A 12,959-nucleotide genomic window follows, 5' to 3' on the forward strand; every position below is an offset into this window, starting at 1 on the left:
AGGAGGACGGAGCTGCTAAACTGAGCGTTTTGACGCGCAGAGAGGACAGAGCGTCACATCTCTCCAAACGCCCATCAAACTTTCACCACAGCCTGTAGAGAGGACCCAGTCCTCTGAAAGAGGCCTGTTAGAGACAACAAGGACACGCTGGGATCGGGGCAGACGGCTGGACAGCGATGGAGACACTACTGGCGGTTACTTTTGGTACAGTTTGACCGCGCTGTGATTCTCCCTGCAAATATCCTGTTCAGTTTTTTCGTCCTTTTGCGACAGTGTGACGGGGATGGAGCAAGCACCCAGCGCGCCGAGTCCTCCTCCAAAGCCGGCTCACCATGAGCCCATCAGCTTCGGCATCGACCAGATTCTGGGAGCCGGTACAGAGCCAGAAAACGGGCGCACGTCTGGAAGACAAAGTGGATCCGATTTAAGCAACGGGGACGGTTATTACAGTTTAGGAAGCCCGACCGGGTCCAGCGCGCCCTCGTACACCGCGCTGTCTATCTCCCTCTCCGGTATAATGCCTCCGGTGGAGGCTTCAGGTTCATACGGGGAAAGCAGGAGTCTGGGCAGCCGTGGAGTGATTCGTGTTCCGGCCCACAGACCCATGACAGCCCCGGGACCCCCGGCTCCCGTCCAGAGCGCTGTCCCGGGTTTTGGAGGGCTGTGCTTCCCCTGGATAGGAAACCGGTTCGCCAAGGACAGAATATCAGGTAGGCCAGCTGTGACACCTAACGGGTTCCCCTCATTAATAATAGATTTGTTTAAAACATTAGTAACTGCTGCTGAATCATTGAAGACACCGGTGCCAAATACGTGTGAAGGCTTTTCCAGCAGACTGAAATGTTTTACGTTTAATTTGCCTTATTAAAACAAAGAAAGAAACAACAGGACACATGTTTTAAAGTGTTTTTAAATAATGGTATATACTACATTTAAAGATTATTATTATTATTAACCGTCTTGTATCAGCGTAACTGACTTCACGTGTGTTTTATGACTTAAATATTTAATTTCTACAAAAACAAATATAGTTATGCACAATCATAACGCTGTATTTTTGTATAACCAAACAGCATTGGTCTATCATAATATATTACTGTTAGTGCAAAAAAAACAACTGAAAATGTGATTAAAAGGCTAAATTGGGGGATAACTAAGAATCAGATTAGGTTGTCAAATAATTTACTTCAGAAATTATAGAAAAACGTAAAATAAAAATACAATCTAAAATAAAAAATACTATCCAAAATAATCAAATGTGTGTGTGATATGTTTTGTGTATTTAATACAAAGGTTAAGAAGATACATTGAAGATGAACAGGAGTCTTTATTAACAAAGGCCTTGTGTGTGAAGAAAAGATAAATAGGCCAATAGACCTGCTGTAATTAGCAGGGCGGATACTATCCGTTTATTTCTTATAATTACATTGTTTTCAATAGGCTACTTGGCCAGACTAATCTTTCACAATAAATTTCATCTCACATACTTCACATATGGCTTACACCGTCTAAATGGGGAATTGTTGTCAAACAGGGCAGATATCTGTGATATATGGCCTTGAATTTCCATACAGAGTGGGAAGTGAATTAGTCTGTTTGCTGCAGTAGAAAATATCGTCTTCCACTCACCGGTTTGTCTCTCCGTTCCTTGCAGCGGCTCTGGTGCCGTTCGCCGTTACGCGGCGGATAGGACACCCGTACCAGAACCGGACACCGCCCAAACGGAAAAAGCCCCGCACGTCCTTCTCCAGAGTTCAGATCTGCGAGCTGGAGAAGCGCTTCCACCGGCAGAAGTACCTGGCCAGCGCCGAGCGGGCCGCCCTGGCCAAGAGTCTGAAGATGACAGACGCACAGGTCAAAACCTGGTTCCAGAACCGCAGGACCAAGTGGAGGTTGGTATGAAATGTCATATTCACGTCGAAGTTTTCATCAACATTTGTTACCGCATTTCATCACACTCCAGCCGTAAACAATCCGCACTATCTTCGTCCGCCTAAAGTTACCCTGTTCAAAAACCAAACTTCCCTAGTTCTGCACATGACCCCACGCACCATTTCCTGTGAATTGACCCCCGTCGACACGGAACCAAAACACAACCGTTTAAACATAAACGCCAATAATATATATATATATATATATATATATATATATATATATATATATATATATATTTTTTTTTTAAATTGCTTTGATAGAGTTTAATAACACCTTTTATTTTTTCTCGTATTCTGTTTCGCCCTCTTCAAGAATAACAAATATAGATCATTTATATAGAAACATGTATTTGTTACGATTATTAGGCTACAGCTAGGGAATTACTACATATTTTGTATTTAGATAGATATTATTAGTATTATTATATTAGATACTGTTCCTAGAAACAAACATTAACATCCTTTCATCGATATAATTTTATTTGTATTCTAAGAATTTATCACTGCTCTTTTTTCAGCTTTTAGGAATTTACACACTTGTAGCTTTTTTTTCTTGCTCTCCTTTAATCTTACATAACCTCACGTTTTATTTATCTATTGATTTATTTATTAATGTTTATTTTTTCCCCCTGTCTTTATTCAGGAGACAGACAGCCGAGGAAAGGGAGGCGGAGCGTCAGCAGGCCAATCGCCTCATCCTTCAGCTGCAGCAGTCCGCCCTCCAGAAGTCCCTCAGCGAATCAGCGGTGTCGGATCCACTGTGCGCCCATAACTCCTCCCTGTATGCCCTGCAGAACCTCCAACCCTGGGCCGAGGAAAGGGAATAGACGCCAGGCACAACGCTGTAATCAATAAGCATCCGCTCTTATCCCTGGGAGGATAAATCAATTAAATTAGACCCACATGAGGACAGTGGGACTTACTTTGATCCATGCAATGGATAAAAAAAAATGTTGGACCAGATAAACTGAAGAATGGGTCCAAACCATTTGAGTGGACGGTTGGAAAAATGGACCTGAAATGATGGTGAGTGATGTTTGTCTTGAAGCAGAAACAGAACTTTCTTGGAATAAATCTCGCAACTCTGAACTTGGGAACCGTAAGACTTTTTCAAACAGGAAACAGAACTTGTCTTTAAAAATTCTCGTCACCCTGTGATTGTCCTCTTATGCTCTTACTTATTATTATGTGTATTAGAATAAGAGGAGAAAGATATTTACCCCGTAGACCTGAAGGAGGCAAGTCGTTCTCCACAGTGAGACATGATTGAGTTCTGTGAAGGTCTTTACTCTCAACAACCAACGCTTTATTCTGAAACAGACTTTGCAACGCTTTCAAAGGGTTGGCTCTGTTTTTTTTAGGGGAAGAACACCAGCCATATACAGGCAAGGCCTACACCCGAACACATACAAAAATAGAGTAGGCTATCTGCAAAAAAATGTTATAAATAAAACTCCTGCACTGTTTTATCAAAAGACACCAAAAGATGTCGTTACAAAAATGCAGATAACAGCTGGTTCAGAGATATTTTTTTTTTAAACGTTCTGGTGCTTAAACCTTCTTCAAATCTCATTTATAAATATACCCACTCCAAATACAATGCACCAGCACAATCACCTGTACATACACAGGTGTGGTGCACCACCATAGCCCCCAAAAAGTATGCCTAAAAATGTTACATTATATGGGAGAAATGCTTTTGTGCGCATTAATAAAAGGAAAATAGATGTCAGGATTAGAAGGGAGAGAAGTGAAGAAAATATGAAAGAGACTGTGAATGGGTAATAAGGGGAGTGATGCATGTTCTGTGATGGTGGTGACGTTATATTTTTTTTTCATATGCACATTATCATGCTTTATTTGTGTGTCCTTTGGGATTGAGGCACAAATGTACAACATTTTTTGTACTTTCATTGTATATGTGTAAATAACAATATAAACTGTTCTTGTGACCCTTTTTGCTCATGCTCTTTATGGTGCACCATAAAAAAATGATTGTACGGTTTTAATACGCAATAATTATAAGCTATGAAAAAAGTAATTATGGAGCGACAAGGTAAAATATAGCAGACATGAATTCATTTTGTTTCTTGCAAAGTTTATTGATAAATATAATGATTTTATACAATATTTCAATACACACATTATTTCATTCTGACAGTTTTAAGATGTCTATCTGTTTGTCTTCCTGTCTGTCAGTCTATCTGAAAGTGTGTCTGGGTACTTTTGAGATGAGCATGTCTCAGCAAGGATTTTTATTACACTATTGGTAGCACAGTGAGTGGGCATGACGGTAAATCATTTATAAATCTGTTTTTCCTGCTCAATCTTCAAAACGATGGCTCTTGTTCGAAACATGGCTTCCATTCCTTCAGAATCAGTGACAAGGTCTCTCTCGTCTTCTGTCTTACTCTCTCATCTTCCTCTAATCTTTCTCCACAATGCCTCCTTCTAGCTCCCCTCTCCTGTCGCTCCCTCACAGTGAAAGGTTGGTCGCTCCGGGTCAACGTTGTTAACAGACAGAACTGACGACGAAACTCTCCTCTCTGGCAGAAACACGGCCAGTTGAGCTGGACTGATTGTGGTGTCCCCGAGACGAAGCTACATGCTAGGGGAAAAAAAAGACACTAATATTCAGGCAAACGTAAACTTTAGGACAACAAAACCACACAAATAAACACATGCACGTCCCTGTGTAACTCTGCATCTGTATGCCAGTAAACCTCTGAACGGACTCTTTATTTAACAATGAGTGTCATGTAGAATAATTAGTTGTATCCAATTTGACAGAAAGATAGACAGATAGACAGAATCAGAAACACGCAGACAAGACATGAATAAATCCACACGGCGTTAAGAGGCCACAAATACAACAGTTACATATCTACAGTCGAGTCGTTACAACATTGAAACACTGACTGACACCACTGGAACACACACACAATAGGTGTAAAAAGGACTGTTGCAAGCTGACACGAGACAAAAGACTGCAAGCTGGCTGAGGTCGAATTCAGCTCTGCAAACCTTAACAGGCCTGATGAGGTGGCTCCAAGTTTGTTTTACGGCACATACACGTTAAATAGGCCTCCGTCTTGCATGCTTCACAATATTGCTCACGTTTGTTGTACTGACACAGAAATTCATGATGAAAACAGCTATTATGTAAGCCTCTAATGCACAAAGTATGCATTGGGTTGATCTCACTGCTATGCTGCTTCTGGGAATTCCAGTCCTGCTTGATAATATGGTTCAATGTACACGTTTCAGAAAAGTATTGGACCAAATGTTAGAGGAATCAGTATTTACACAATGCCATGAAACGCGCACTGTCTGAGGCGACAGCAACAAAGAAGGGAGATGGAGACGAGGTAAATGGGTACAGAGACGTCAAATAAAGGGTTTGAGTCCAAAGGGTGTTTTCCAAAACGTTTGTCGCCACAGATTTGTTACAGCAAGATGCCTTCTATGAAGTTTTGTGGCAACCGTCCTTCACAAAGCGACAAGATCCAATTTTTCGTTTCAATGGCAAGCTATGCTGTTCCTTTTCTCTTGCATGTTCATCTCTCCTTCTCCTCCATCTCTATCTCTGTCTGTGCTTTCGTCTATTGCGCCGTCTCCCTCTTCTTTGTCGTCTAGATGACATTTTCAAAGAGCTGTAGAGACCTCATGATGTTTTCATCCTGTGCAAGAAAAGATGGGAAATAAAGAGGCTGAATGTGTGGAGAAAGTCATCCAACAATCACCATTTAATTCATTTTACTGGCCACTAGAGGGCAGTAAAGACCTGTAAAATGTTGGTTCAGTGCTCTATCTGCAGACAGACAAACACATTTTATCAAAGGTAGCAAAGATCTTAATCGATAGCCAGTATAGTGAGACCTGCAAAGGAAGAAGATAAGCAAAAAACAAGGCCTTTTGTAAATAGTAAGAAAAATAGTGACTTTTTTTGTTTAAAAAGCTACAATAGGCATTTTTTCACAGCAGACATTTTGTCACAGTAGGAAAAAAAGCAAAAGCAAAAGTGTTACTAATAACATTACTGATGGCTCTGCTCTACAAATGTAATCAAGCCACATTTAATTGAATCATTTACACCTGTGCATTTCTGTTGCAGAGTTAAAGGGATCCTCAGGATTATGTAAGAGAGAAGTGAACTTTGAGAAATGAAAGAAAAGCGTACCTCTTGACAAGAGAGGATGAATTCATCCAGAGTGACCACACCGTCTCTGTTTTTGTCCATTTTCTGTGGAGAGCAACACACATACTGTCAGTCCATTTCTCAAAGGTGCCTCAGATATTAAGATATTAATCAAAGATACAAATTAGTTTATAAATACATAGACTGAAATCAGAGGCGTACTCTGTGATTTTTTTTTTTTGTGTTTTCACTCTTTTCTTTGCTCTTTAGCCATTAGGATATCGCTGCTCATGCTAACCTACTTTTTCTTCTGCTGTTCCTGCTTTTGGAAATGTAAAGCATGCAATTGACTGGTGCATCCCTGTTTGGTCAATCACCAATAATTGTGTTGTTGAGTTTTTTTATTAGTCTTAATTAAAGGACTCCAATGTTGTTACCTGAAAGAAGGCCTCCACATGCTGTTTAGGTGCATCGTTTTTCAAGACCGGGTAAGTGTACTTCCCCATCATGTCGTATATCGCTCTGACGATGTCTGTCATCTCCTATGAAACAGAACACGAGTGCAAACACACACAAAAGAGACATAGAAATACAAACACAAAGTGAATATGACCACAATCGGGGAAATAATGAAGGTCAGGCATGCGCACATACACAAAGACACACCTCTTTGTTGATGTATCCATCTCTGTTGATATCGTAAAGGTTGAAGGTCCACTGGAGCTTCTCAGTGATTGAGCCCCTCAGCAGGATCGACAGAGCTGTCACAAAGTCCTGTGGAGACAAAAAGGGACAGAATGAAAATCCGAAATTGGAGAGCTAGTTTGGAAAATAAAACAAGAATACTATTTGAATAGGAAGAATCAAGCAAACCTCAAACTTTATGGAGCCGCTGTGTGCTGTGTCAAACGCGTTGAACAGGTAGTGTGCGTAGGTGCTGGCATCTGCAGGAAGAAGAAGAGAATGCTCGTCAGTACATTTGGTCGAAACATTACGGGATTAGACTCAAACAGCACAAAACACACTCTCTTTACCTCCATGTGGGAAGAACTGGGAGTATATTTGCTTGAAGGTTTCCTCATTTACAACGCCGCTTGGACACTCCTGGAAAGAGAAGGGGGGGGGGGGGGACAGTCAAATAGAGGTGGACAGAGACGGATGGAGGCTGATGGAGAGAGTGTTCATGGTATAAATTAAAGGATTAAACAAAGTTGATTGGAGACTGGCTATTGGTCTAACCTCTAAAGTTTGTAGTTTATTGTCGTCATATATCACCAAGAGTAGAACAGACTGCAGTTGCAAACTCTGACCATCTGTCCATGGTGTCACTAGTCAGTCTACTTTTTACAAAGAGCTTTATTAATTTAGCTGTAAGTTGGCAAAAGAGACACCAAAAGTTAAAAAGAAAGAATGGGCTATATTGAAAACAAGATCTACATATAATTAACAATATCAACAATAAATTGAAGGCAATAACACCAACAAAAATACACAAGTTTAGCAGGAAACAAATAATCAGCCCCTGCTCCAAATGAATGATCTTAATAATAAATCGACTGTAGCTACAGCACAGCAATGTAAATATATAACACATGATCATATTCAAGAGACAAACTGATACTGTGGAGAGCTCCTGGGGCTGAAATGAACTCTGATTGTGTTCCAACAATTGTTGTTATGCACCTGTTATTTGATTAGGGAGACTATAGATTTTACCAGGAGGCCCAATGAATCTATCACACAGGTCATGTTGGATCCGTCCATGTCTCTGGACATTAACCCTTACAGTATAGTGGGATTGCTCTAGGGGTAAGATGGGTTACTGCACAAGCCAGGGTGGCACTGAAAGATTAAAGCCGTACATATATTTTTGTTCACAAAATGAATATAATAACATAATTAAAAATATTTGGGGAAGTATATTTCCAAGAGAGACAATCTCCTGGTATGCTTGCTGAGAAGACAACGTGAAGTTCCTTGTAGCCTACATGTTAGCACTAGTAGCAGTCTACTGATCAACACATGGACACTTTTGGTACGCACTGTACTGTATGTATCTTTGAGGTATGACGTGAACCCATACAGTCACTTACATTCTTAAAGCCTCTGTAGAGCACTTGGAGCTCTCTTTTGTTGAAGTTGGTTATCGCTTCCAGCTGGTCGAGGCCCTCCGGTCGATGGCACACGATGGTCATCTCCAAGTCATCATCACATTTGTCTGAAGAAACATAAAGCAATATTCCTAACTCATACACAACATACAATGAAAGAGTGACGCAGCAAAAAGAGAGGAAGGATAGGTTATCCAAGTCATATAGAGAAGAAGAAAGTGGACATATGACCAGGAGTGGGGACACAGTGAAATATTCTAAAGTTTGAAATCTCTAATCCATTGGAAAAGGCAGAAATAATACGACTCTAATTTTAAAAGGGAAGGAGAAGAGAGGAGAGGATGAGAGGATGAGAGTAGAGGTCAGTCTAACAGCTCCATGTTCCTCCTCTCACCGGCGCTATCATTAACAACTCATTACTCTTCTCGCCGGAGGGGAGGGGAGAGAGGACAAACCATTGACTCTGAGACCACACACACACACACACACACACACACACACACACACACACACACACACACACACACACACACACACACACAGCCTCATAGTGCCTATGGTTGAACATGCCAAAAAAATCCCATTTGTCTACACATTTGCACAAGTGCACACACACTCCCTGAAACAAGCTAGAATGTAATAATTACGCATAATCTTAAAACCATGCATTATTTAATAGAAATAGTCCTAAAAAAACGGAACATGATAAAGTAGTCATAATGTGCAGCAGTAAAATGCTGAACAAAAAAAAAACGTATTGGTGGTTAAGTAATACGCTTTATGAATACCGTTTCAGAATAAAGTCTGAATGTCCGTCACTGACCTGCCTGAACCTTGTCCAGCTGTGTTAGCTTTAGTGCGGCTCATATGAGAGAGCCCTGCAGGTATCATCGTCTCCTGAGTCATTATAGTTCGTTAAAAAGCATACTGGTATAGGGATGTTTTGGAGAAAAGACTGTTGGGCATTTAGACATTGGGTTCTCAGTCTAGATTGCTGCCTGTGTAGACCTCTAATTATTTATAGAAGCTAACTTACCATCCAAAGCACTGCTTGGTGATCAAGTATAATTTCCTCTCTCTCTCTCTCTCTCTCTCTCTCTCTCTCTCTCTCTCTCTCTCTCTCTCTCTCTCTCTCTCTCTCTCTCTTAGCATTTACATGCAAATTACCGCAATCAGTGAACAGATTATTGCACCATTATCAGAGAATGTAAGCAGCCAGTGGTTTGTATGGAAGCTGGTAGTCATAGTGTCTGGTGTAGATACAGTGTGTGAGCTTAAGCTTTTCAAAGGGCTCCTGTCCTGCTTTAATGAAGTGTCACAGAGTGCAGTGCTCACACTGTCCTTGGCACTCCAGATTTTAAAACATCGACAGTCTTGAAATAGAAACTTTTTTTTTAATCTGTGTGGCAAGACCATTAGTGCTTTGTAAAGCTTCATTAATACCTCGTCAAATGATGGGAATCATGGGTAACAGGTCAGCATATTTGTTGTGCCAGGCAAAGACAGCACTGCTAAATTAAACCTCAGTCGAAAGATGCTGGTATTCATGATTTAAAGTGGAACTTTGGTATTTTTCAACTTGGACCCTATTTCTCTATGTTTTTGTGTCTAAGTGACTAATGGGGTCAAAAACTTTTGAACATGGTCCTGTGTTGAGTAAGAACGCTACAGATGGCAGCTGCTGAACAGGATGCAGTGTAATCGCTCAACTCCTCACCGTCAACGTACGTCTACTAAAATTGCTTGTTTTTTCCACCAACTGGCTCAGATTGTTGTTATTTGTGTCTGACAACATTATGGAAAGGACCCTACAGAGAAATTAAATGCTCTTCTCTTCTCTTCTTTTACTTTATGTTTCTCCTCGTGTCATATCGTGAAGACAGAGGTGGAAACGTGAGTGAGAATTGGAGAGAGGAGTGTCAGTGTTGTCAGAGTTTGTTGTGTTGGAGTAAAGCATAGCTTAGTGTTATCTAAAAGATAATTATAGACTATGTGGATGCAACATAAGATTTGAGGACGAGTCTTCTCAGAAAGAAAAGAACTGATTAATCAAAAGGTTGTTTTATTTTTTTATAGGTTGTCAGAAACTTCAACAATCTACAATCTGAGCCTGTCATTGACGGCTTTAAGTGTGAAAGTAGGTTTGAATTGAAATGCCAATTATGATGTTACATACCTTTGAACCTCTAATCCAATATTATACTGTATATACTCTTAAATGATGGGATTAGTATCATTGAACATGTTCATATGATTGTATTGCAAAACCAAATACAAGTCATTTTAAATTGTAATAGCCCACATTAAATACAATAACATATTATGTAATCTAGTGTGAGCTTATTACAATGTGCCCACTCATCTACATTGTGTGTGCATTATCACATCATGATTTTGTATAACTTCTGTTGAGTTGCTAAGCAGTCTTTATATAGCTCCTTTCCCCTACCACACACACACACACACACACACACACACACACACACACACACACACATACACACACACAACTCAGGCAGTTCAGTGTTTCTCAGTGTCACATTAAGGTGGAGATTCACACTCATGAAGGTGAGGCTATTCACACCCGAATCCCAGTGGTTTTCAGGTATGGCCTACTGTATGACACACACACACACACACACACACACACACACACACACACACACACTCACTCGCACCATAACAAAGACACATACCAAAAAAAGTGTGATATACATGCACATATTGTTGTAAATGCAGTCACAACACAGATCCTGATGTGATGGTCTTGCATACTGAACCAACCATTGTACCCCCGCTTCTATTTTAAACTTAAATCAGTACACGATTCATGCACCTTTAGGGTTACACCAGTGCTCTCCTCTGTCAGGCTTCACTGCGACTCTATTGTCCACGCTAAAGCCTTGATGGCACCTGCACAGTCACACTTCATGCTGACACTAAAAACTGCCACAGCTCAGGAAGTCCCATCTCAAAGTGCAACGTAAAGTTGTGTGAGAGTCAGGATCGATTAGTTTTCAGGTTTAAAGGGACAGTTCACCCCCAAATCAAAACTACATGTTTTTCCTCCGAAATGTAATGCAGTCATCAATCTAGATTGTTTTGGTGTGAGTTGCTTACTTTTGGAGATATCGGCTGTAGAGGTGTCTGCCTTCTCTTCAATATAATGGGACTACATGGCAATCGGCTTGTGGTGCTCAAAGCACCAACAAATACATACGACATACAGTACGTATATGGAAATACGAGTACCATGTAGTCCGATATAATTCAAGAGAAGGCAGTCATCTCTACAGCATCTCCAAAACTAGGCAACTCACACCAAAACCATCAATATGAATAGCACTACAGGTAAGAGGAAACATGTATTTTTGATTTGGGGGCGAACTGTCCCTTTGAAATTGTTTTTGACCCCTTCACTCAGTAATTTATTCTCATCACTGAATTTATGATCACACTGGTCAGCAGGGCAAAGTTATTTCAGCATGTACAAAAGTAAGATACACAGTATGTACATGCAGTAATAAATGCAATATGCAACATTATGATAATAGGAAGAAAACAAACAGGCTAGTCTAAAGTAGCAGAAAAAGTATGCAAGTCCTCTACCACAAGTCTATACTAGTCATTGTCAATAGTCAAGAATTCATTACAGTTGGGAGTGTGAACAGTCAGCCTGCAGCTTTTTAAATGTATTCACTGTTCCATTATGTATTTGTGTTCCTTTGACTGTCTTAAGAAGTAGCAACAGAAGTCTCACCTACCTAACATTTCCGAATAAATAATCCAGACCCTTTTTTTGTCATTATTTAAATAGCTTGCTCAGAGACATCGGTGAAAACAAGTCCTCGTTCCAACCTTGCTGGTTGTGTGAACACAGTGATAGCAGTTGTAGTACTGACTCACCCTCTACAGTGATGACTCCCAGCAGATGCAGCATTTTGACGGCCCCACAGCACAGCAGAATGACGGCTATAGTATGTAAGCTGTTCTCATTCTGCTCCTCTCTTTCCATTCTGATTAACTTCTTTCTTTCCACTGGCTTCTAGAAGCTTTGTGTCTCCAACTCACCTCTTATTCCATTATTTGGTCCACTTTCTTAACTTTAAAACGTGGACATGCTTCAGCCTCGCCACCCTATTCTGACTACAATGTGTTTCTCTCCCTCTCTCTTGAGCCTTTAAACTTTCTATCCATCCTGCTTTCTCCTACTGTGAGACCAGCACTCGCCTGCCTCTCTCTGACTCTGTCTTTTTATCCCCCTGTCTCTTGACTCCCTGGGGCATCTCTCTCTCTCTCATCCTGCCCTCTGCTCCGTCCCACTAACTCCCTCCCCCGTCTCCCCACATCCCCCCTCTGTTACAGTCCCCGTGTCCGACCTGAGCACTCAGGACGTAACAATGATAAACTCACCCTCTACTGTACGACCGTATGTGTTTGTCTTGTGACTGTGCATGTGTGTGTGAGAGCGTGTCTGTGTGTGTTCATGAGCAGATCAGCACTTGATTAATCGGCCCCATTAAGACACACAGTCCTCCCCAAACAACAGGAGGCTTAATTTACTACAAAGTGACTTTTCTAAATAAACAAGCCTGCGTCCTTTTAAAATGACTTACTCTACACTGTAAACAGCACTTTATCCAGATCAGTAATTATGAAGACACCCAGTGAGACAAAAGGACCCACACCCTTTATATTGTCTAAATATTGTAACGTGTCTGGCTGAGAAGAGTAGACATAACCTGCTATAACCTACATGTACCAGCAGGGGGCAGC

At 40.9% G+C, this 12,959-nt stretch overlaps 2 protein-coding genes across 3 annotated transcripts in view; one reads left to right on the plus strand and one right to left on the minus strand.

Annotated features, from left to right (window-relative positions):
* Positions 1-4,038, plus strand: tlx3b (T cell leukemia homeobox 3b). The gene is made up of 3 exons (XM_068714808.1): positions 1-710; positions 1,655-1,892; positions 2,578-4,038. The coding sequence occupies exons 1-3, from the start codon at positions 284-286 to the stop codon at positions 2,759-2,761; spliced, it is 849 nt and encodes a 282-aa protein (XP_068570909.1). The 5' UTR covers positions 1-283; the 3' UTR covers positions 2,762-4,038.
* The window catches only part of LOC137875503 (A-type potassium channel modulatory protein KCNIP1-like), a 25,498-nt gene continuing 16,550 nt past the window's right edge, over positions 4,012-12,959 (minus strand). For both annotated transcript variants that reach the window (XM_068714809.1, XM_068714810.1), the window contains exons 2-8: positions 8,166-8,290; positions 7,107-7,176; positions 6,946-7,016; positions 6,739-6,846; positions 6,510-6,614; positions 6,115-6,177; positions 4,012-5,614 (exon numbers count right to left, since the gene is read on the minus strand). In XM_068714809.1, coding sequence (XP_068570910.1) covers positions 5,567-5,614; positions 6,115-6,177; positions 6,510-6,614; positions 6,739-6,846; positions 6,946-7,016; positions 7,107-7,176; positions 8,166-8,290 — 590 coding nt within the window. In that variant the 3' untranslated portion in view covers positions 4,012-5,566. The remainder of the gene's footprint in view (positions 5,615-6,114; positions 6,178-6,509; positions 6,615-6,738; positions 6,847-6,945; positions 7,017-7,106; positions 7,177-8,165; positions 8,291-12,959) is intronic.

Source organism: Cebidichthys violaceus, unplaced genomic scaffold (assembly GCF_023349555.1).
Source record: "Cebidichthys violaceus isolate CVI_PGR_0920_01 unplaced genomic scaffold, fCebVio1.0.p SCAF_2, whole genome shotgun sequence".
Lineage (NCBI taxonomy): Eukaryota > Metazoa > Chordata > Actinopteri > Perciformes > Stichaeidae > Cebidichthys > Cebidichthys violaceus.